The sequence below is a fragment of the Protopterus annectens genome, chromosome 8.part1, assembly GCF_019279795.1.
Source record: "Protopterus annectens isolate FY-2018-M chromosome 8.part1, PAN1.0, whole genome shotgun sequence".
In the NCBI taxonomy this organism is placed as follows: domain Eukaryota; kingdom Metazoa; phylum Chordata; order Ceratodontiformes; family Protopteridae; genus Protopterus; species Protopterus annectens.
Window position 1 is genome coordinate 542113996 of NC_056742.1, and position 25347 is coordinate 542139342.

Consider the following 25347-nt stretch of genomic DNA (forward strand, 5'->3'; position numbering starts at 1 on the left):
GAGGTTATGGCATGGTAAAGCCTCCTAATGTTTATTGTATAAGTCACTGTTGCGGTTACGACGCTTGGCATGGAAGTCCAATGGTTGACTCATCTTCCAGGGTGTTTCAGTTTCTTTCACCTGGCCAGGACGACACCCTCCCACCTAGATGTCAGGTTGGTATTGTAAGAGGGTCATTGACCCCTGACATCTTCAGTTATTTTTTTGCTGCAGATTACTCAAGATTGAACCTGTTATCAGTTTGGCAGTTCTGCCAGACTTGGTTCAGGTAGATGCTGCTTTGTGGAGAGTGTATTATGCTGTATTTTTCTGTAGGCTAGTCTTTTGTAGCTTCAGGGCTTCAAGGTGAGATGTCGCATTCTGGAAATAAGGTTAATTTTTGCTGATTGTGGGAAACGGGTCCCCATTAACATTTTTGCAGAACATGTATGTTTTGTTTGGGGCCAGAGTATAATGTACTTCACTGTCTTTATCGTGCCAGGTTTAACCAGAGGGCAGTCGAGCTATTAGTAGTAGTCATGCAAGATTGTGCATTTCAGAAATTGTGCTGCCTCAGTTCTCAGACTGCCTTGGCATCGTCCAGGTCTACTGTGGATGTTCCACCCAAAATATAAATTTCAAGTGGATGCTTTGACTACTACGTGTATGTGTGTGTGTACATATATATATATATATATATATATATATATATATATATATATATATATATATACACACACACACACGTAGTAGTCAACAAAGCATCCATTTGAAAATAATAGACCAGTGACATTTTGAGTCAGAAGCTCCCCAGGGCTAATAAGTGTGTTGGTTTCAGTGAGGCACTTTTGCAGATCCTGAATCCAATATCTGGTTCTACTGAGGCCCCTGGGCTAACCCTTGTTCTGGAGTCCACCTTCTTAAATGTAGGCACACCTTCCTCTGCTGACTACACAGTTGTCTATTGGTCTGGAGGCCTCTCTACTGATCTCTGGTCTTGAATTTCTGTTTTAATTAATGAGGGTAAAGGCAGCATCCCCTTGTTAGCCTAGGAGGATGTGATGTACTTGGATCAAGCTTTCAGAAGTCTGCCCATGACCCACATCTTCCAAGGTGGGCCCTTTTTCCCATTCCCCATCCCAGGCTTCCTAAAGGAGTTTTGCAGGTTGGCCCAGAACATTACCTATTTTGTCCCTGTGTTCTTTGGGTTTTTCTTAGTAGACAAAACACGCTGTGCAAGTCCTGTTAAAGTGTGATTATTCCATCAGTGTATTTGAAGGCATTTGTCTGATACTTGACTATGAATGCTGTTTATTTATTTATTTTATTTATTTATTTGCAGTTGTTTAACCAGGATAGTCCATTGGGCCTAATGAACCCGTTTTCAGTTGAGTCCTGGGGAGAAAAGCTCCTAAATACATATTACACAAAGATTAATATACACACATAGATTGCATGTAGATTACAGAGGTAAACAAACTATGCTTAATATACTCCTAAAAGCTCCTAAATGCATGTTGCACAAAGATTAATATACACACATAGTAAACAAACTAAGCTTAATATACACACATAGATTGCAGGTTCATTACAGAGGTAAACAGACTGATCAAAAGTTTTTCAATCAAAGGAAATATCATCAAAATTTTTTTTTTTTTTTTTTCAGTTGGAATGAGGATAGGTAGTTAGATGGAGTAGGGTCAGGAGTTACTAGGTACTAGAGGCAGGCAAGAATTTGTTATCTGGAATTTGAGAGAAGGAAGGGAGAGGGTGAATGAAGTAGAGTGTTCTAGGACATCAGATTTTTGTCAGGGAATTTATGAAAACCTTGAGCTTTTTTTCTGTGTATACATCTTCCCACAGAGAATGTCTCATTTGGGGTTGTCTCTTAATAGAAAAAGTGAGAAATTCAAATAGGAGGCTAAATAATTTTTTTGATGGCCAGACAAGGTGCAGGGAGCTTCTAGCCGCACCTCAACTCAAGCCCTTATCCATGTCTCCATTTATAGGAGCTATAGGATATGGTTTTTGCTAATGCATCATTGAATCCAGAATCGCAACCCCGGTCTGTTGCTAGGAAACCTGACCATTTTTATATGGTTCTGACTTTCATGAAGAATGTTCAACCCTTTGTCTGTGGATTCCCGCATGGGAACTGCTCTGGCTACTACTAAGAACATTTCTCCCAGTGACGAGCGAACAAGACCCTAGACAGATTTTTTTTTTGGGGGGGGGGATACACCTGTATTACTCTGGCCTTTAGGGTCATGTCAGGAACCTGTCTTGAACCACCTAAAGGAGCGGTCTGAGGAGAATGACAACAAGGACCTGAAAGGGAACGTACCTGACTTCACAGTACATGCTAGACTATGTAAAACGAATGCTTAAATGCCCTGTTTCGTAAGGAGCTTCTCTTTGTACCCCATCCCGAAATATAGGAAGAGTAAGGAAAGAGTATACTGTCTGTCAAGTAGCTGTTGTCATTTCCCAGCTTATAGATATAGTAGTAGTCCCACAAAGTGCTAGCCAGCTTAACCAGGGCAAGACAGCAAGGAAACGGTGTTAAAAAGCCAGTACAAGAGGAAGTGCAGACATTGTGACTTATCCAGGCTAATTCTTCTCTGCTACCCCACCCATCAGTCATCCATCCCTTCCCCATCCGTAACAGGTGGTCACCTAGGACTCCTTGTGAAGCAGTGGGAAATTATCACTCAGAACAGGTGTATACTTGGAAGATGTTCTTCGTGTTTCACTGTTGCAGTCATTACATTTGGGTAATCTGCTGGCAGGTTGCCCTCAGTCGGCCTGAATAGCCAAGTCTTGGGTCCTGCATCGGTTGCTGTCTCCTCTTCCATGACGTCAGGTTGTCAGGGGTATAAAACATGCAGCCGACGCCATTTTATTCAGTCTTTCTTGCCGCGTGGTGCCCGAAGCAGAAGCAGTTCGCAAGTGCCGGTCGGCCGACTCCTGAAATTTTCGTATTAGAGTTTCAGAACCGAAGTCTTCAAACTAAAGCTAAGTACCCCGTTGGGGAAACTTTTTCTTGCTCCTTACCAATGTCAGTAAAAGTTAATAATTGCATTACTTGTGGGAAGCAAATACCTCATAATGATTTTCATTTGTACTGTATTCCTTGCCTAGGCCCAGATCACAACGTGCCTTTCTGTCGGTTTTGTGCTAGATTTAACCAACTCACCATTAAGCGTTGGTATATTTTTGCTTCTAAATATTTTGGTTCAAGATTTAATTCTCCTGAAATGTCGTCTGTTAACAATCTGACTACTGGAGTTCACAAAAAAACGCAAAGAAAGACAGACCATCGAGGTCCAAAACCGACGATGAAGCTACTACTAAGCCAGTCGCCGGTTCGCCGGTACTCCATGAGGCGCTTTCAAAGCCCCTGATACCTGCTACTTTTGAGTTGCAGGCCTCTACCGAGACCCATTCGGAGCCCGGTATGCCGCGAGATTCACGGAGTATTGAACCCGCAGATGTGTCTCCCTTAGATGGGTCCGGAGCCGCTGAGCAGGCACCGGCTTCTGAGGGTGTTTTCAGGCCTCAATATTTTTATATTAAACCGACACCAGCAACAAAAACAACTTCCATGTCTAAAAAACTGACGCATGAGCCACGTGTGTAGGCCCCTGTGCCTAAAAAACAGATTATCAAAATGGCTGAGGATTTAATTAACTTGATCAGGGGTTCCCAACCACCCCCTGCTAAGAGGCCTAGGCAAGGTACTGATTATGAATCTTCAGATCAGGTTTCCATTTCTTCTGATTCCTCTTCTGATCAGGAATTTTCTATTCCACCCTATGAGGATTCTGATGCAGAGGAATCCATCCCATCTGCATCTCCTGCTGAGGATTACTCTTTTGCAGAGACTTTTTGCATACTTTAAGGGAACATTTTCACTGGGAGAGTCAGGATTTCTCTAAATCAAAAAAGAGGCTTGGGGATTTCCTTCTTCCTCAGCATAGGCCTTTTGCAATACCTCCTGTATTAGACATTGTTGATGATGTGTTCTCGGAATCAAGCATGGCTCCTGATTCCCTGCCTCCGGCTTCTAGTAAGCCAGACAGATATTCCAGGGTTCCTGACTCCCACAAATTTCTTTTCAAAAATCCTGCAGCTGATCCTGAAACTATTTCTCAGAGTCCCAAGGGTGTAAAGGCCTCTACATCCAAGAATCCCATCCCTTCTGATAGAGATTCCAGGGCGCTGGATAGATGGGGTAAGAAGGTTTATATACGTCTGCAACCTTGGCAATCAGGGCTTTAAACTGCCAGTTTCATATGCTTAAATATCAACAGCATGTTATGGGCTTACTGAAACAGAAAATGATGTTGATTTCTGATTGTATAGAAAATAGAGTTACATGAATTATTGCATTCAGCAGAACAGGTTGGAAAGCATACTTTGCAATGTGGTTTTGATTCCTTGGAGGCCTCTTGTAGGGCTGCCGTTACTGGATCTGTGATTAGAAGGCATGCCTGGCACAATGAGCAAAATCTGCCTGATCATGTTAAAGCTAAATTATTGGATGCCCCTTTGCAGCATGATACTCTGTTTGGTAATAAGGCAGAAGTGGTTTTAAAGAAAATGGAAGACAAAGCTAAATCCATGCAAACTATAAAAGATTTCTTGCAAGTGCAGCCACCCAGGTTCAGTAGACACTGGCCTACTAAAAATGGTCCTTTCCTGTGTCCAACAGAGCCACTCAGGGCAAATCCAGTCGCTCAGCAGGCTCCAAATACCAATCACAGGGTTCTTACAGGTCAAAGCAATGGGGTGCCTCCACCTCCAAATCTGGAGGTAACAAAGCACAACCCTACAGTAAGCAGTTTCAATGACTTTCCTCTACCATCACCAAGCACTTATCTTTTGGCAGCCCCCTTGGGGGGAAAACTAGCACTTCATGCTCGAAATTGGCAGTTAATTACCCAGGACAAGTGGGTATTAAACATAGTATCCCAGGGGGTACAGATTTCATTTCCATACTTTGCCAATTCCAAACGGATGGCCGGAGGCCCAGAAACAAGTCATTTCCCTCCTGGATATGAGGGCTATTCAACCGGTACCAGAAAAGGAAAAAGGACAAGGTTTTTATTCAAGACTTTTCCTGGTACCCAGAAAAGACAATTCATGGCGTTCAATACTGGACTTATTTTGAACACGTTCCTGGATATTCCAAAATTCAAAATGCTGACTTTACAACAGCTGTTGCCTATGCTAGGCAGGAATGCTTGGTTAGTAACTCTAGACTTGAGGCATACCTGCATATCTCAATAAGGGAATCTTGCAGAACATACCTCCGCTTCAAAGCAGGTTGTTTGCATTACCAATTCTCTGCACTGCCCTTTGGCTTATCTACTGCGCCCAGGGTCTTTACAACGTGCCTGGTACCAGTAATTGCATTCTGCTGACAAAGAAGCATTCAAGTGTATCCTTATCTGGGCGAATGTCTCATTCAAGCAGAGGACAAGGACACTCTTCTACAACATCTGGTGTTTGTAAAAAGGCTTCTAGCATGCCTTGGGTACACAGTAAACGAAAAGAAATCACAACCGGTACCCTCTCAAATAATTACATTCCTGGGTGCAAGCTTGAATACAACTGCCCAGATGGCTTACCTTACGCCAGACAAACAAAGGCAACTAACAACATACTTCAAACAAATGGCAACAAAAACCCAGTTATTTGCAAGACAAATTCTGCAGGCTTTGGGGTTCATGGCATCCTGCATTCTACTAATTCCATATGCGAGACTGCATATGAGGAAACTTCAATGGTACCTAAAAAGTTTATGGAGTCAGCAGTGTCACAGTCTGGAAACAATGATTCCTCTCATTCCCTGCCTACAACAGGAGTTTCTTTGGTGGGCAGAGACATGTCACCAAAACAAGGGACTGTAATTCACTCTACCCCCTGCCACCCAAACCCTAACTACAGACGCATCAGATTATGCTTGGGGGGTCCACCTGGCAGGGCGATGCATTCAGGGCAAATGGAGCCCAAACCAAATGCATCTGCATATCAACCAGAAAGAGATGCTAGCAGTTCAGAAAGCTCTGACAGCCTTCAAGGACTTACTTCATCCAGGACAACTACTGATAAAGACGGACAACACCACAGTTCTGTGGTACATAAACAAGCAGGGGGGTACACATTCCTACCCCCTTTGCAGACTAGCCATGGCCTTGTGGAACACAGCCTTGACTTGCCATATACATCTTCAAGCTCAGTTCCTGCCAGGAAAGCAAAATACTCTGGCAGACGACCTAAGCAGAATTATGGACCCGCACGAATGGAAACTGGATCCTCAAATCTTCAGCATGTTAACACAGAAATGGGGGAGCCCAGACATAGATCTATTTGCCTCTCCCCAAAACTATCAGTTGGACAAATTCTGCATAAGAACTCATCCCAAAAAAGCATGGAAAGTGGATGCCCTATCCTTCAGCTGCAAAAACCTATCAGTCTATGTCTTTCCCCCTCTGCCTCTACTGTCCAAGGTCTTACTAAAAGTCAGACAGGAAAAGCCAAAAATGAACCTAGTGGCTCCGGACTGGCCTCACCAGCACTGGTACCCACTTCTAAGGAATATGTCTCAGCTTCCTCCATGGGACTTGCTTCAAATACCTCATCTACTGTCTCAGCAGAACAATCAGATTCTGCACACTCAGCTCCAAACTTTGAATCTTGCAGCATGGCTGATCAACTAATTATTCAAACAACACCTGTCAGTAAATCTGTGATGGATGTCATTTTGGAAGCCAGAAGGCCTAGTACTATAAAATCTTATGCTGATAAATGGAATAGATTCTGTGCTTGGAACCAAGCACAAGGAACCGACACAGCAAAGCCCAATATTCCTCAGATTTTACAGTATTTGACTGAGATGCTTGACAAGGGCTTATCCTTCTCTTCAATAAAAATCCATGCCTCTGCCATCTCGGCTCATTACAACACAGAGCCTCCCCTCTTTTCACATCCTCTGCTTAAACAGCATCTTAGGGGGTCAAAGATTTAACGCCTCCCAGATCATCACCAGCTCCTGCATGGGACCTCAATTTTGTGCTGGAAAATCTAACCCTGCCTTTTTTTAACCAGCAGCTACTGCAGATATAAAATTTCTATCTTGGAAAACAGCTTTTCTCTTGGCAGTCACTTCAGCTAGAAGGGTTTCAGTACTACAGGCTCTCCTGGCTGTGGAGCCTTTTATTATATTTTACCCGGACAGGGTGTCCCTCAGGACCAATCCTTCTTTTATGCCTAAGGTGATATCCAGTGTGGCTCTTAACCAGACCATTCATCTGCCAATATTTTACCCAAATCTGCAGAACAAGGGGTAGCGGATTCTGCATTCATTGGATGTGCACAGACAACTAAGATTCTACTTAAACAGGACCAAATCTTTACGAAAGTCTGAGCAACTACTGGTAGCATTTGCTGCAGGGTCAGAGGGGAAGGCTGTATCAGAGCAGACGATCTCTAAGTGGATAAGCCACTGCATTTGTTTCTGATACTTGCACCATGGTAAACCTATGCCCAAGGGGATCAGATCACATTCCACCAGGGCTGCCTCTACTTCAGCAGCTTTTCTCAGAGGGGATCCAGCCAAAGACATTCTAGAAGCTGCTACTTGGAGCTCTGTTCATACCTTCACAAAGCATTGTCATTTGCCTCTCTTCTCCAAATCCAGGGCAGGCTTTGCCACTGCAGTTCTGCAGGGCCTTATAGCCACTCCTAATGCTGTTTAGTTCCATCCTCCCATCCATAGCTTTGGGATTCTACCCAAATGTAATGACTGTAACAGTGAAACACGAAGAACATAGTACAGTTGTGTACACTTAGCATAAATGTAGATGTTCAGGTGTATTCACTGTTGCAGTCCGGGTTATCCACCCGCCATCCCCCTTTCTATACCTTTTCTTTCCTTCACTATACACAAAAGCCTTTGTGGTGTATTTGCTTTTATATGAAGGTAAAGTTTGTTTCTAAAGGTGTGCTCCCCATTTTGGGGGGCACCTGACATCTGGGGCAAGAAAAACTGAATAGAATGGTGTCTGCTGCATGTTTTATACCCCTGACATGGAAGAGGAGACAGCAACTGACACAGGACCCAAGACTTTGTTATTCAGGCTGACTGAGGGCAACCTGCCAGAAGATTACCCAAATGTAATGAATGCAACAGTGAATACCCTCGAACATCTACATTTATGGTAAGTGTGCACAACTGTACTTTCTAGCAAATGGAAACAGGTTACTTTTTCCTATGCCAACCAAAGTTCTCTGGAATCCCTGTGGTTCTCAAGTACCAAGTAGACATCTCTTGTCACAGGGGGCCATAGAAAGGCTATCGTCAGGAAGAGGGAAAGACCTACTCCAGATTGTTCCTACTTTCAGGAAAAGAAGAAACATGGGGGCGCCCCATTTTGGATCTGTGAAGACTGAGCAAATTTCTGAAGGTCTCAGAAGTTATGATGGTAATATTGCAAGGCTTTCTACCTCTCTTCCGCCCACAAACCTACATGGCCACCTCCCCTCAGACTCAAATGATGCTTTCATTCACATACTCAAAACCATGGTGAACAGACACTTTATCGAACTCAAACAAGGGGGTTCCCATTACAGTTTACTTAGCCCTAGGTTTGTCTACTGCATCAGCTGTGTCTATAAAATGGCTCAGTACTGTAGAACAAAGGGCATTTACATCTACCTACACCTGGATGGCTGCCTTAAGGTAGCTTACCCTAGTGAAGATTCAGGAGGCTGTGCAGTTTACTTGTCAGTCTTTCTGTCTCCAAATTCCACCCTGTTACCCACAAATGAGCCCTGTTTCTGGGAGCACTGTTTTACACAAAACAAATGTTTACTCTTTGCCTTGTCAAAGCCATGTGGTAAATAATGTTACTGCTAAGGAGTTCCTAAGGCTGCTGGGATATATGGTTTCTGCTAGTGTAATGGGATTCCTAAGAGGATTATAAATGAGGAATCTGTTGTGGTACTTAAAACACAGCTGATGTCAGCATGCCCAGTCCATGCAGAGGCCTTTCCCACTCTTACCCTTCATCAAAACGGAGCTGTGTATGTGGATTCGTCAGTTGCGTCTCATTCTGATGGTGCCCTTCAAGGTAGACTTGGGCACCCGATATAGCCTAGGGGAAGTGGGGAGTGCATATCCAGGGACCCTGGAACAAGAACATTAGGAAAAGACACATTGGTGTAAAGAAGATGACTGCAGTCATCAAGACATTTAAACCTATTTGGCAGACTGGCGGTGTCCGCACAGGATCGGACCTAGGAGTTTGAACTGACCTTCATGACTTCTTGCATCCCATCTCAAGAGAGTTCTTAGCAGATAAAAGCAGGCCTACCCAAGTGGATGTTGCATAAGTGTAGAATAGTGTGTATGTGCTCTATCTTTAAGAAGCGTTTCAAGAACTGAAAGTGCATATAAATAGCAAGTACATGCTAATTTCAGTGCCATTTTGACAGTGCAGCCAGAGAGTGAGCATGTATGAGTGTAATAGCTAGTTTGTTTATAAGTTTATCTAAGTTAGTTATTAAGCCTTAATTTTGATGTGTGTACATAATAAAAGCTGCTGGAATAGAACCCACAGAGCCTAGTCTATTTCATCCTGACTAGACGAGTAACATGGTGTCAGAACTGGGATTCCAGAGACTGCTTTTCAGAGTACGAAATGCAGAATTATCAGTGAAGGTAAACTGAGAGAAACGAGCACAAAAAAGGGGGCCAGAAACAAACCAAAGGTAATGAAAATTTGTAAGAACGGTTTATTTTATAAAAAAAGATAAAACTAGAGTGTTACAAGGGCACAAGCGACAGGCACCAAAGGTTTATTAATGAAACAATGTTTAAAATTAAGATATTTGATAAAACGATCATCACAAAAGCACATAAGAGGTTTGGAATTACCTCGGAATTGCAAAACATCAATGTTTAAAGTAAAATGAGCACAAGAAAAGTACAATATGGCATGAAAAGGTTAAACGAGCAAACCGAGAAATGTGTAACCCCCTGACGAATATTACATTAGAGAGGCATTTGTTTTACACAAGAGATCAGAAACCAGGAGAAACTTTTGCCGCTAATCTTATTGACCTGAGAAACAAAGCTCAACTGTCTGTTTGGTGACTTGAAAGATGAGTTGATAAAGGACAGGCTTGTTTGTGGTATTAACAGTGCTGCTGTGAGAAAGATTTTGCTTCGTGATAGTGATTTAATGTTGAGTAAAGCTATTGAGATATGTCAAATCCATGAAGTTGCTGAAAGTGCTTGCAAGTGACAAGAGCATGGTTTCAGCAGGCTCTAGAGCAAATGTAGACAGCACGCAACACATGGCAAATGGAAGCACGCCTAAGCACATGACAGCTACACCCCCTGCTGGTTTTCATGGGAAACCACATAGTTTTCCAGCAAGTTCTGGGAAAGGAGCATGCTCATTTGCAGTACAAGGGTGAGTCAGCAAAACCCAAGTCCAGCATGATTGTTGTTCTTCTTTCGGCTTCTCCCGGTTAGGGTTCGCCACAGCGGATCACCTGTCCGCTTATGATTGGCAGTGGAGTTTTACGGTGTCGAGTTGCCAGCCCGGCGAAATCCAGTGTGATTGTTAACTGCTACAATTGTGGTGCCAATCATGAGTCTAAAAGAGAAAAACACTTGGAATTTGGTCAGCAATGCCACAAGTGTAAAAAAAAAAATTGAACTATTTTCAAAAGTTTTCCAAATCCAGTAAACCTCACGGTTATAAAAAAAAAAAAAAAAAAGGGTCACTCAAAAAAGCAAATTGATCATATAGAAAGCTGCAGTTCTACTTTCTATGTCAGTAATTGGTGAAAAGATTGATGCAGTGAATTTGTTGGCAAAGAACTAAGTGTTTTGTACTCTCCTGATCAATGATAAATCCACAGAGCTCAAAGTGGACACTGGTTCTAAGTGTAATGTTATGTCAGCAGACACATTGGCTAAGGTGAGAGCTGGCGAACAAGTCACTGTGGCTAGTAGTGCAAAACGTGTTGCTTATGGAGATGAAGAAGTTCAGACCAAAGGCTCAGTAGAAGTGGAGAACAGAAAGAAGGAATTAAAGTTTTAACTTTCTTGCCTTGTGATTTATTTGTACCACAGTCAGTGGTTTGGGTCAGAGTTGTATTTCTTCAAAGGCTCAGTGTTGTTTTCATGTTATGTGGCTAGGAACTGTTACAGCTTGTTATTCTATGCAGTTCGAAGACCTGTGCAGTCATTATTGGGTCTCAGAGACAGTTTGAAAATGAATCTGCTTTCTTTTACCAAAGAAGTTTATCATATAAGCACATATCCTAGTTCCAATTTTACTGAAGCCATTTTCTCAGAGTATGCTGATGTTTTCAATGACAAGTTGGGCAAACTTCCAGTTGTGTATTCTGTGAGGTTAGACCAAGAGGTCAGTCTAGTGGTCAGACCAGTGAGAAAAGTTCCGATAGCTATGCAGGATAAAGTCAAAGCTCAGTTGAATAAAATGGTGCAGCGAGGTGTAATTTGTCCAGTTACAGAACCAACTGGATGGGTGTCATCCATGATAGCAGTCTACAAGAAAGACTCAGACAAAATCAGAATATGTATTGACCCAAGAGATTTGAACAAAGCATTAGAGAGACCGCATCATCCAATGCGTACAGTTGAGGAAGTCGCAGCCCTAATACCAAATGCCACTGTTTTTTCTGTCTTGGATGCAAAAAGTTCATTTTGGCAAGTGATGCTTGATCGCAAATCCTCATTACTGACTACTTTCAGTACGCCATTTGGCAGATATAGATTCCTCAGGATGCCATTTGGAATAAATTCTGCAAGTGAAGTCTTTCAGTGTGCAGTGGGGCAAATTTTTTCAGGTTATCTTTGTGCCATAATAGATTGATTTATTGATTGGCGGCAGTGGTGAAGCAGAGCAGGACAGAAACCTTAAAGTTCTAGACAGAGCATGTGAAGTGAACTTAAAACTCAAGCCTCTAAAATGCAGTTACCAGAAGTTACATATGTAGGTCATTTATTTACCAGCATTGGCTTGAGACCAGACCTGCCCAAGCAAGCCGCCATTCTTGAGATGCCAGCACTAGATAATGTTCAAGCTCTACAGCGTTCTCTTGGCATGGTAAACTATTTTGACAAATTTATACCAGACTTCATTGAGTTGACAGCACCTTTGAGAAGCTGACACACAAAAATGTTGCATGGTCTTGGTTGAAATACCACCAGAAAGCATTTGAAAACCTTAAGCAGAAAATTGTCACCTGACCTACATTAAGATACTATATCAATAAACCAGTCACTCTTTCCTGTGCTGGTTCAAAATTTGGTCTTGGCACAGTTATTCTTCAAGAAGGCAGACCAATAGCCTATGCATCTAGAACTCTTGCCCAAATTGAAATGCAATATGCTCAGATTGAGAAAGAACGTTTGGCAATAGTGTTTGCATATTCAAAGTTGCATGATTGTATCTATGGTCGTTGAGCTCTTCAGATTGAAACTGATCATCAGCCTCTAGTTACTATTCTAAAGAAGCCTATGCATTCAGCTGCAGCGAGATTACAAAGAATGATTTTCAGATTGCAAAAGTACAACTTCAGAATGGTCTATACAAAAGGGAAACTACTTTATCTGGCTGACGCCTTATCCAGATCGCTCAGAAATACAACAGAAAAGCTTCATGCAGAGAATTTGGACTTGGATGTAATGGCAGTGCGTAATTTTTTACCATGAGACTTGATGAGCTGAGAGATCGTACAAAGACTGATCCTATTTTGCAAAAGCTGGACCACAACATTAATGTTGGATGGCCGTCAAAGCATTCATCATCAAAGCAAAAGTACCACCTGGAGTGCACACTTAATTTCCTTACAGAGATGAGATGATGTTGGAAGATGGGTGTTTTCAAAGGAACTAAATTTGTTGTTCCTGTTTCTTTACAACTTTAATATATCCAGATTTTGCATCGTGATCACCCAAGTTCCGAATCTACCAAAAGAAGGGCGAGAGAATTAGTAATTTGGCCTTCTCTAGTAAAAGACATTGATAAAGTACTTTCTTCTTGTTCAGTATACAGTAGTACTAAACTGTATTTGCTAAGAGAACCACTTCAGCTAAGTCAAGTTCCTGAACTACCGTGGTCAACAGTAGCCACTGATGTATTTGAGTGGAACAATCAGCATTACTTAGTGTTGGTAAACTCTTGTTCAAACTGGTTTGAGATTGATTTACTAAATCTAACATCCACTACTGTTATCAAGTTGAAACGTCATTTCTCAGTCCATGGTACTCCAGTTATTTCTGACAATGGTACTCAGTTTACTAGTCAGTTACTTGCAGGAGAATGGGACTCTGTACGTGTTACTAGTAGTCCAGAATATCCAGTTAAATGGACTAGCTGAATGTGCAGTGCAGAGTGCAAAGGAATTACTAGGGAGGTCAAAGCGTCATAATACCGATGTCTTTTTGAATTTACCTAGTCTCAGAAACATACCTCTTAACAATATACTTGGCTCACCTGCTCAGAGACGTCTAGATAGGCAAACCATAACAGCATTGCCTATTAGTTCCAGTTTGTTGAGGTCTAAAGCTAAGAATACCAGAACAATTGGAGCCTAGTTATTCAGAAGGCGTTCTTTCCTGAAGTCCAACTATGATACATAGAGCAGATTTCTTTGTCCATTGAAAGGAGGAGAGACAGTAAGGATACAAACGGCGAAAGGTTTCGACTGGATTGGTTAAGTAACAGGTATATGTACCAAGCCAAGTTCCTACTTCATAGAGTCTGAGGGTGTGGAGTACAGGAGAAATCTCGGACATCTTCCTGTATCAGAATTGATATTGCATCATTGTTCCTGTGATACGGACTCTAGATCTCAGAGCAATCCAGACTGTGTTCCTGTTGCAGAATGTGTCTTAACTTCTACTTCCATTCCTGATGTCCCTAAGGTTGAACATTCAGCAGAGACAGTCTCAGTTGCTAGACCTAATTCCAATTTTTGTCACATGATTTGGTCAGATTTCCAGACCTAGTGTGGCATACACAGCAATTTGGACATGATTGTGTATGTGTATGTAGTTCTATGTAATTGTATGACAAAGAAGTATTTGTATTGATTGCATGTCAACTCTTTCTTCTTTTTCGTTCGGCTGTTCCCGTTAGGGATCGCCACAGCGGATCATCTGTTTCCATTTCTTCCTGTCCTCTGCATCTTTCTCTATCACACCAACCACCTGCATGTCTTCTCTTACCACATCCATAAACCTTAACTTAGGCCTCCCTCTTTTCCTGTTACCTGACCATTTCATCCTTAGCATCCTTTTCCCAATATAACGAGCATCCCTCCTCAGCACATGTCCAAACCATCGTAATCTTGCCTCTCTGGCTTTGTCTCCAAACTGTCCAACCTGGGCTGACCCTCTAATATACTTATTCCTAATCCTGTCCACCCTCGTCACACCCAGTGCAAATCTTAACATCTTTAACTCTGCCACATCCAGCTCTGACTCCTGCCTTTTTGTCAATGCCATTGTCTCCAGCCCATGTAACATAGCTGGTCTCAGTACCCTCTTGTAGACCTTCCCTTTCACTCTTACTGGTACTTGTCTGTCACAAATCACTCCTGACACTCTTCTCCACTCACACCATCCTGCCTGTACTCTCTTCTTCACCTCTCTTCCACACTCACCATTACTCTGAACTGTTGATCCCAAGTATTTAAACTCATCCACCTTCACCAACTGTACTCCCTGCATCCTCACTGTTCCTCTATCCTCCCTCACATTCACACACACATATTCTGTCTTAGTCCTGCTGACCTTCATTCTTCTCCTCTCTAGAGCCCATCTCCACCTCTCCAGGGTCTCCTCAACCTGCTCCCTACTCTCACTACGGATCACAATGTCGTCTGCAAACATCATAGTCCATGGGGACTCCTGACTGATCACGTCTGTCAACCTGTCCATCACCATTGTAAATAAGAAAGGGCTCAGAGCTGATCCTTGATTTAATCCCACCTCCATCTTAAACGTATCCGTCCCTCCCACCGCAGACCTCACCGCTGTCACACTACCCTCGTACATATCCTGTACCACTCTTACATACATATCTGCCACTCCCGACTTCCTCATACAGTACCACAACTCCTCTCTGGGCACCTTGTCATATGCTTTCTCTAAGTCCACAAAGACACAATGCAACTCCTTCTGACCTTCTCTGTACTTCTCCATCCAGAGCAAACATCGCATCTATAGTGCTCTTTCCTTGCATGAAACCATACTGCTGATCACTAATTATCACCTCCCTTCTTAACCTAGCTTCCACTACTCTTTCCCATAACTTCATTGACTGATTAGTTTTATCACTCTGTAGTTACTACAGCTCTGCACATCACCCTTATTCTTAAAAATTGGTACCAAAACACTTTTTCTCCACTCCTCAGGCATCCTCTCACTTTCCAAAATTTCATTAAACACTCTGGTTAAAAACTCCACTGCCATTTCTCCTAGACACCTCCCTGCTTCCACAGGTATGTCATCTGGACCAACAGCCTTTCCGTTCTTCATCCTATTCATAGCTATCCTTACTTCCTCCTTGCTAATCCACTGCACTTCATGATTCACTATCCGCACATCATCCAACCTTCTCTCCCTCTCATTCTCTTCATTCATCAACCCCTCAGAGTACTCTTTCCATCTGCTCAACACACTCTCCTCGCTTGTGAGTACGTTTCCCTCATTATCCTTTATCACCCTTACCTGCTGCACATCTTTCTTAGCTCGGTCCCTCTGTCTAGCCAATCGGTACAGGTTCTTTTCTCCCTCCTTAGTGTCCAACCTTTCATACAGCACTTCATATGCCTTATCCTTAGCCACCTCTCTCTTTTCCATGCCCCTCATCCTTATATTCCTGTCTACTATCTTCATCTCTCTGACAATCCCACTTCTTCTTCGCCAACCTCTTTCTCTGTATACACTCCTGTACTTCCTCATTCCACCACCAGGTCTCCTTGTATTCCTTCCTCTGTTCAGATGGCACACCATGCACCTATCTAGCTGTTTCCCTTACTGGCTCTGCTGTAGTTACCCAGCTATTCGGTAACTCTTCACTCCCACCCAGTGCCTGTCTTAACTCTTCCCTGAACTCCACCTCACAATCACTCTCTTTCTGTTTCCACCATTTGATCCTTGGTGCTGCCCTCACACTCATCTTCTTGATCACCAACATCATCCTACAGACCACCATTCTATGCTATTGATTGCATATCAACTGATGTCAGTATTGCGTGACTTTTTTCTCAGAGAGGGAGGTTGTAGAATAGTGTGTGTGTGCTTTATCTTTAAGAAGCATGTCAAGGCTTGAACGTGCATATAAATAGCAAGCATGTGCTACCTTCAGTGCCATTTTGAGAGTGCAGCCAGAGCGTGAACATGTATGAGTGTGATAGTTTGTTTATAAGTTTATCCAAGTTAAAGTTATTAAGCCTCAATCCTGATTTTTTTTGTACATAATAAAGCTGCTTGAACAGAATCCACAAAGACTCTTCTATTTCATCTGGACTAGACGAGCGACAATAGGGATGTGTTTTTTGGATGTGTTCTACAGGTAGGGGTGGCTTTCTTGAGGGATTCCTTTTAGCATTCTTGGCCTAGACCCTTCAGAAAACAAACTGCTCAAGAAATTTTGTACTGGCATACTGACACACGCGGAGCTGTTGCTTCAGAACAAGGGGGTGGGGTTACTTATACCCCAGCCTAAAGACTACAATGCATAAATGCCTGAATTATTAAGATCTCATCTCTTTTAAGCGCAGGATTAGAGAAGATTTGCTCACAGTGTGGAAGGGAGGCTGGTAAACCTAATACAAGAAAAGTATACGTAACTTAAATGGTTAAGGTTTTCCTACTGGTGTCTCAAATGAGTTCAGGAGCCAAATGCCATGCCTGTCTTCTCCATCCTGGCCTACTTATCAGAGCTCAACAAGTCAGAGTTTTAAAGCTTCACCTATGTCTGCTTCTGTGTCTTGTGGACCCCCCATTGCCTGTAACCCAGGAAAGCAGGTCTGCAATGGTGGGGGTGGCCATACATTTCTGATCACCCACCCCTGAGGGAGAGATTACTTCGCCTTTGATTTGGTTTGGGTCAGACACAATGTTAGTACATTGTATTGCCTTTTGGTGTCTCCAAAGTGCTTGCCATAGTGGGAGAGAGCTCGCAGGAGAAGGATCTCCATGTATTCCTCACATGGATAATTTTTCTGGTGGTTTTCTTGAGGGATTCCTTTTAGCATTCTTGACCTAGACCCTTCTGAGATGGGCCATGTGCGAGTTCCCCTCAGAGTCTGAGTCAGAGGAACTTACTAGTAGAATTCTTGCATTTGGCTAGCTGAATCTTCGACCAGACGAAATGAAGTGGCCGAAACTTCACCTCTAAAAATTATAAAAGCATATTTTGCAGGGGACAGTCCACCTCTACGTACCATGCCCTTTCGCACATGTGTTTTATATATGTGTTTGCACACACACACACACACACACACACACACACACACACACACACACACACACACACACACACACACATTTATTGAATATCTCAAAAAGGGGGAAACAGGTTGCCCAGAATGTTGTTCACATACAAATGACTAACATAGACTGTTGTCATAATTCCTTGTGCAATATCCGTGTCAAAGGTCAATTTCAGAGGGCAGTCATCAAATCTTTAGTAGGAAAAGACGTGTGACACTTTGCTTGAGGTCAGTTATAACTCCTGCCCACCATGGTTCATGAGGGTTGATGTCACCCCAAGAAAAAGAAACAAAACTTGTTTCTCTTGCTCAGACATGTGCATCTCAAGAAAACTAGTAGGTTGAATTCACAGGAGCCTATACAAGGTCATATTGTCTTTGAAAACTCCCTTCATTCCTTTGTATTCCTTCATTTCCACACTACCCCCTCAGAAGAGACAGCATGAGGCCTCATATGAGGAGGTGGAGGAATATGACATCCTCCACCATCTTCATTGTGCACCTTCTTATTCTGTGCCATAGACTGAGGTGTTAATTATGGAGCCTTCATTAGCTGGGAGTCTTGCAGTGGCTGTTCCACAGTGCAGGGAAACTATACCATTCAAGGCAGAGAGGTTCCACGTAAGCCAGCTAGAGCTATGGGGACACTGCCTGTTACCCTGTGGGCCGTAGATGACAAACTCAGACCAGGTTCCTTTTTTATTTGGTTTTGACAGCCCATGACAAGATGCCAAAACTAACAGGACAGCATATGCTTGTACTTTCTGTACATAGAAGCAGTGCAGTCTGGCAGTGGTCCACAGTTGAAAGCTTTATTACCTTTTCATATTTTTACATCATAAGTTAAATCTTGTTAGTTGGACTCCCTGGTTGAGCTGCTCTTCTAATCTAATCCCAGACCTGAAAGTTCATAGGTTATGGCTGGTCTGGCCGTTGTGTGAGGAGATACTTGACAAATTTTGTCACCTGGTGGAATGCTTTTCCTCCTGGCTTCTCAGCTGATAGGGACAAAGGGGATTTAGCACTGGACAAGTTAATCTTCTCACGATGAAAGCAATTTATATGTACCTTCCCACCTTTCTTTCTGATTCTGCCTCTCCACAAACTTCAGAGAAGAAAGAACCATAGCTTGTTCATGTTGCTATGTAGTGACTGTGAAAGTACTGTAATTTCAGTCTCTCTGGTCTCTGGTAGTGCAGAAACCTGGCCAGTATAGGCTACGGCAGTCTTGTCCTGTTTTGGGTGACAGCAGTTTCCAGCTTGGGGAGTAGCTTTAAGACATGAGGGTATTCCTCTACACCTCAGTCATTTAGCCTGTGGGTAGTTCTTGTGTGCCTCAGACATCTGTATGAATTTGGGTCCTTTTATTCCAAAGCCATTGCGTGTCTGGAGCATTTCATTTCCTCGTGATCTTGTAGATATGACAACTGTGGTCCCAGTAAAAGTTGATCATTCCTTGGATGGGATTATGCGTATGTGTTGTTGTTTGAACCCTTTTAATTTTTGGGACCTGAATTTCTTGATTCCAGCACCACCACCCCCCCCCAGTTCACCTTGCAATACAGATGTCTCAGTAGCTCCAAATTTGGTCTTTTGTAAAATGGTTTTACTGATGACCATCAGTCTTCTGACATGGTCTTCAAGGTTTTTAGGCCTGTGCTTTGTAGGGAATCGCATTTAATCTTTCTCAACAATCACGTATTCCTTAGATCTTTCCTTGCAAAAGTGTTGTCAAAATATTTGCTAAACTTTTCCATTCATTTTCTTGTTTTCTTTCTGGAGAGAGAAACATGAGTAGAAGAAAATTTATATCAAGATGGCACCACCAACTAGATTTCTAGCTGGAAAGTGTAGAAATTCTAGAAGCCTGAGCAGCTTCGTCTCCTTTGTAAGGAGAGTCTGCTTATGAATTACAGGGTGGATCGTTTACAGATGGATTGATGACTACTTAGTATTTTGCTACCAGGCGGCTGACCTCTGTTTAGAAGATGCTGTTTGTAAAAAGTTTACTTCACTCTGGTATGGCTACTTATGGTTCTTGATTCAAAAATGTCCTCATTTCAGATGGGTTTGCACTGCCTACTCGATATATGATTTACACTTTTAGAAGGACGTTACTACTTGGACCGTAAATCTAGAAGAATGGTCTCCTTTGTGACTTGTTAAGATTCAGCCTTGTGCAGGTTTGTCTTTTGGGCATTTTTTGGTACTGTTTGACATTCTTCCTAGCAAAGGTGCTGTTAAGTTAGCAGGCTTGCAGGTGTAGAGTATTAACTTGTTACTTCTGTTTTTGGTTTGTGTTTTGGTTGCTTGCAAGACTAGTAGGTGCAGGGGATTAGAGCAGTCACCTGGTCCATCTTGTGATGTCACAACATAGGCTGGCAAGAAGTCTGTTTGCCTCAATTTAGGGCTGAAGATCAGAAAATAGCTGAGTTGGCTATTGCAGATTATATCCCAGCACTTTGCTCTTAGAGGAACCGTAGATCAGCAAGTACATCACCAAATACATTGAAAGTGTATTTTCTAGGTATACATCCGAGTTATTATGCATCTGTTTTATTTTGGGCCATTAACTGTTTTCCTTCACTGTGACATTCACCCCACAGTCAGCCACATATTTCACATCACTGGTAAGTATTTAAAGACTGATTCTCTTTCCCAGCTGTCATCCCAGCTTGATGTTACCACTTAAGATTTCAAAGTGCAGGGTCCTTTTCTGGATTTTCTCCAGGGCATTGCATTCCTGCTTAAGAAGTCTGGAAATTTAACTTTTTAGTCCAGTTTGTCAATTTCTTGCATTTTCCTAGCTTAGAACTCTCTTCATAGTTATCAACACATTGTGTTATCTATTTGCTCCTTATTCAGGGGGAATGGCGGTGTTGGGGGGGTATGCTGTGAAAAGAATTTCTAGATCATGCCACTGTTTGCTGTATACCGTCCAGACTTCTGAGCACTCTTGGGCAGTAATTTTTGCCGTTTCCTTCCAGAGTAACAGCCAGGTGCAGGTAGCACCTGAGGTGGCAGCTTAGGACTTGTGTGTTAGGTGTATTGTGGTTTTCTTAACTCTAGAGGGTGTTACACACCTGAAATTGCATGTCAGAAAATATTAACTGAGAGAATGCTACATGTGAGCAGCACCATTGATTGACACCAAGTGCTTAAAGGTGCCAAGCTTTTGGGATTCCCGAGTGCTGGCTCTGTTCTGGATTTTTGTTGCTGTGTGCTGGGCCACATGAAATGTTTGTGTCTGAAGATTCATTTTTAAAGTAACAGTCTGTTTAGCCATACTCTGCTGACTTTGTATTGGGGTATAGGTTTCTGTTTTATGGGTATACGTGCTGAGTATAGAAAAGTTGCAGATAAGATGGGACCTTGTTTTGTGTTGAAATACTTTGGAGTAGATTTTGCATTAAATTAATTGAATTGTTAATTTTTGTTTGCAGATCTCCTTTCTCCGGGTGTAAAAAGTAAAATTTTCAAAGGACAAAGAACATACAGACTCTTTGCAGGTATAAACTTAAGTAATGCAGTTGTTTTTGAGTGTGTTTGTGAGTGGTGGCAGAAAGGCGTATTTTCCAAAACAAGCACTCTGATATTACAGTCACTTTCTTGTGAAATATGTACCTCATATGATAATGGATCTGTTGTGATGAAAAGTATTATGACCCTTGTTGCCTAGCTGTAGTCTAGTGGCTATGGTTTATTGTGTATTTTTTCACAGGGCCATTTTTTTCTACCACTTCACTATGCCATATCCCCTCCTTAATCCACTTCATCTATATAACTGGTTATGCTTTTTTTACTCATTCAGCCTGCTTGCTCCTGTTCCTGGGGGAGGGGGTAAGAGTGAGGCACTGTTTAGCCATATGAGAGCCCTGCGGTCTATTTATTCTTGGGCTGGAGGATCTAAACCGTGGCAACCAGATGGTATGGTGCATGTTAGACTTCCAGACCCAGTGGACTCTTCTCCCCATAGAGCTCCTGATCTCTGTGCTCACTAGAGCTGTTGACCATGAGGAACATGTTTGCTTCTGCCCCGAGGTAAAGCATGCCCTGTAGGTACAATACCTTGTGCTCCTTTTTATCACTAGAACCACCCCTTCCCAACTGGACAGTAGAGCTGACAGCAGATGTCCCCCCCCCTCCCCCCAATTGTTCTTGTCCTGATGTTCTTTGTGTTTCAGTGTTACAGTCTTCACATTTGGGTTATCTGCTTGCAGTAGCCCGCAGTCGGCCTGATTTAACAAAGTCTTGTGTCCTGCATCGGTTGCGGTCTCCCCATCCGTGAAGTCAGGACGTCAGGGGTATAAAACATGCAGCCGCCGCCATTACATCAGACTTTCTTGCCGCGCGGTGCCCAAAGCAGCAGCAGTTCCCAAGTGCCAATCGTCCGACTCCTGAAATTTTCATTTTCGAGTTTCAGAACCGAAGTCTTCAACTAAAAGCTAAGTACCCCGTTGGGGAAACTTTTTCTTGCTCTAAACAGATGTCAGTAAAAGTAAATAATTGCATTACTTATGGAAGACCCGCGGTAATGGTGCTGCGGTAGCGTTGTCGCCTCACAGTAAGATGCTATCAGGTTCGATTCTCAGCTAGAGCGTCTTCTGCGTGGAGACATGCGTGAATGGGCGTACCTTCGTTGAAGGTTGTGCATCAGGGCTGGTTACTTGGCACGTAAAAATCAACTACCAATCATTAGCGGACCGGAGTTCCGTTGTGGCGACCAGTAACCGAGAAAAGCCGAAAGACGCAACAACTTGTGGAAAGCAAATACCTCATAAAGATTTTCATTCGTACTGTATTCCTTGCTTAGGCCCTGACCAAGACGTACCTCACTGTCTTTTGTGACTTATTTAAACCACGAAATATCTGTCGGTATATTTTCGCTTCTAAATATTATGGTGCTTGGTTCAATTATCCTGATATTTCTTCGGTAAGCCATCCGACTACCGACATTCTGAAAAAACGCAAAGATAAAGACAAAGACAGGCCACCTAGGTCCAAAGCTGCCGATGATGCTTCTCCTAAGCCAGTCGCTAGTTCTCCGGTACTCAGTGAGGAGCTTTCGCAGCCCCTGATACCCGCTGCTTCAGATTCGCAGGCCTCTACTGAGACCCATTTGGAGTCCGGTACGTCGCGAGATGTGGAACCTTCGGATATCTCTACCTTGGATGGGTCCGGAGCCGCTGTGCAGGCACCGGCTTCTGAGGATGCTTTCAGGCCTACTGACTTGCATATTAAACAGACGCCATCTTCTTCTTCAAGGCCTAAAACTCGAACCATGACTAGAAAACGTGACACCCAGACTGCATGGTCAGGCCTCTATGTCTAAAACAAAAATGATAAGAATGGCTGAAGACCTTATTACTTCAATCGTGGGAAGCCAACCTTCCCCCCTCTAAGAGACCTAGGACTGAGTTTGCTTATGATACTTCTGACCAGGATTCTGAATTTTCTGTTTCCTCTGATGACCAGGATTTACCCTTATCTACCTCAGAGGATTCTGATGCTGAGGACTCTATTCCCTCTGACACCCCCCCCCCCCCAGAGGATTTCTGTTTTGATGAAACCTTGCATACTCTTGGGGAGCATTTTCGTTGGGAAAGTCAGGATTTCTCTGATTCTAAAAAGAGGCTTAGGGATTTCTTAACTCCTGCCCCAGCACAGGCCTTTAGCCATACCTCCTCTACTAGACATTGTTGATGATGCCTTTTTGGAATCTAGCTTGGCCCCTGACTCTTTACCTCCTGCTCCCAGAAAACCTGATAGATCGGATCCTGAGACTGCTGAACAGGGACCGAAGGGCATTAATGCTACTACTGCCAAAAATCCTACCCCCTCTGATAGAGACTCCAGGACGCTGGATAGATGGGGTAAGAAGGTATACACTTCTGCAACTTTGGCCATTAGGGCTTTAAATTGCCAGTTTCATATGTTAAAGTATCAGCAGCATATTGTTGGATGGATTAAACAGAAAATGATGATTCCTGATTGTGCTGAAAATAAGGATTTTACAGGATTTACTGCATTCAGCTGAACAAGTTGGAAAACATACTTTGCAGTTTGGTTCTGATTCACTAGAGGCATCTTGCAGGGCTAGTAAATTCACAAAACACAAACTGAATAAACAAAAACAACACGAGCAGGTCTATTCCAAACCGAACTTTACTTAAAGCGCTTTTCGTTTGCACTGAAGCAAACTTCTTCAGAAGTGAATACAATTACATCTGAATTGATTTAAACACAGATAAAATGACGTGGTTGATACCCCACCCATGCAGCAACAATGTAGCTTAAAGCTGTAAACACATGAAAAAATCTTTACTACAGCAGTAAAACATTTGCTACAACATTAAAAACTAATGTAGCAATCGATAACACATTTATAACCCAATATTTCAAAATATCAACGAATTAAGTAATAAAATAATTAAAATAACTAAAAATACGATGAAACACACAAAATATATATGCGTGTATAACATTTAGGTATGTCACTGTACACTAACATTTAATATGTTCAATTTATGCACCTGACATTTAAGCAAGCCACGGTGGACCATTTGTATAATACATTATTCCAAAGTTAAAACACTTACTTTGACTTGAAGAACCTTGGAATAACAAAGGACCAAAATACAAGCAGCAACATTTACTATGCATTTGTAAAAAATAAAATTGAGTTGAACTATACACAGAATAAACTCTAACTTTACTTCAATTTGAAATGTATAAAATATATATATATATATATATATATATATATATATATATATATATATATATATATACATATCTTTATCAAAAGATTGTCTTTTCAAATTATTGATATGCACTATCGACTCAAATTTTTGCTTTTCAAAACACAGCTAATAGAACACATATCATTTAAACCGGGAACCCTGTATGCATCTAATCTTATCTGCCAGGCCAGCTCCAGTTCTTCTAAACGAAGTGGAATCGGACCACCCCTTAAAGAACGTAGCACTTGATCTATCTTGCAGGGCTGCTGTAACCCGGTCTGTGCTTAGAAGGCATGCTTGGCTTAAGTAGCATTCTTTGCCAGATAATGTGAAAACTAAATTGCTCAATGCTCCCTTAAATCAGGACCGCCTGTTTGGCAACAAAGCAAAAGAATTTCTGAAAAAGATGCAGGAAAAAGCTAAATTTATGCAAACTGTTAAATATTTCTTACAAGTGCAGCCTCCAAGATTTAGTAGACATTGGCCCTCAAAAAAATTGGTCCTTTCCTGCCTCTTCCAGGCCTTCTCAGTTCAAACCCAGAACCAGCAGAACACCCAGGCTTCAGTCCCAGGGTACGCACAGGGCTAAGCAGTGGGGGGGGGGGGCTCCCACTTCCAAATCAGGGAATAGTAAGACTCCCCCCTGTGGTAAACTGTCTCAATGACTTAACTTTAAAACTTCCAAGCACTTCTCAACTGACTGCTCCTTTAGGGGGAAAGATTGCTCTGCAAGCAAAAAACTGGGAACTCATTACCCATGACAAATGGGTTTTAAACATATTCCCAAGGATACAAATTTCACTTCCACATGTTGACATCCCCAAACGGTTGGCCAGATCTACCCCGAAATCAGTGGGCAGAGGCTCAACAGCATGTACTCTCTCTCTTAAGATTAAAGGCTATCCATACTGTACCAGAAGAGGAAAAGGGACAAGGTTTCTACTCAAGACTTTTCGTGGTACCCAGAAAAGACAATTCATGGTGTCCTATCCTGGACCTTTCTATCCTAAGCACCTTTTTGGTGATTCCAAAATTCAAGATGCTTACTCTTCACCAGTTGCTTCCCATGATA

At 42.5% G+C, this 25347-nt stretch overlaps 1 protein-coding gene across 2 annotated transcripts in view; it reads left to right on the forward strand.

Annotated features, from left to right (window-relative positions):
- Nucleotides 1-25347, forward strand: part of USP10 (ubiquitin specific peptidase 10) — an 864697-nt gene that overhangs the window by 779467 nt on the left and 59883 nt on the right. For both annotated transcript variants that reach the window (XM_044082060.1, XM_044082061.1), the window contains one exon: nucleotides 20976-21041. In XM_044082060.1, the coding sequence (XP_043937995.1) occupies nucleotides 20976-21041 (66 nt within the window). The remainder of the gene's footprint in view (nucleotides 1-20975; nucleotides 21042-25347) is intronic.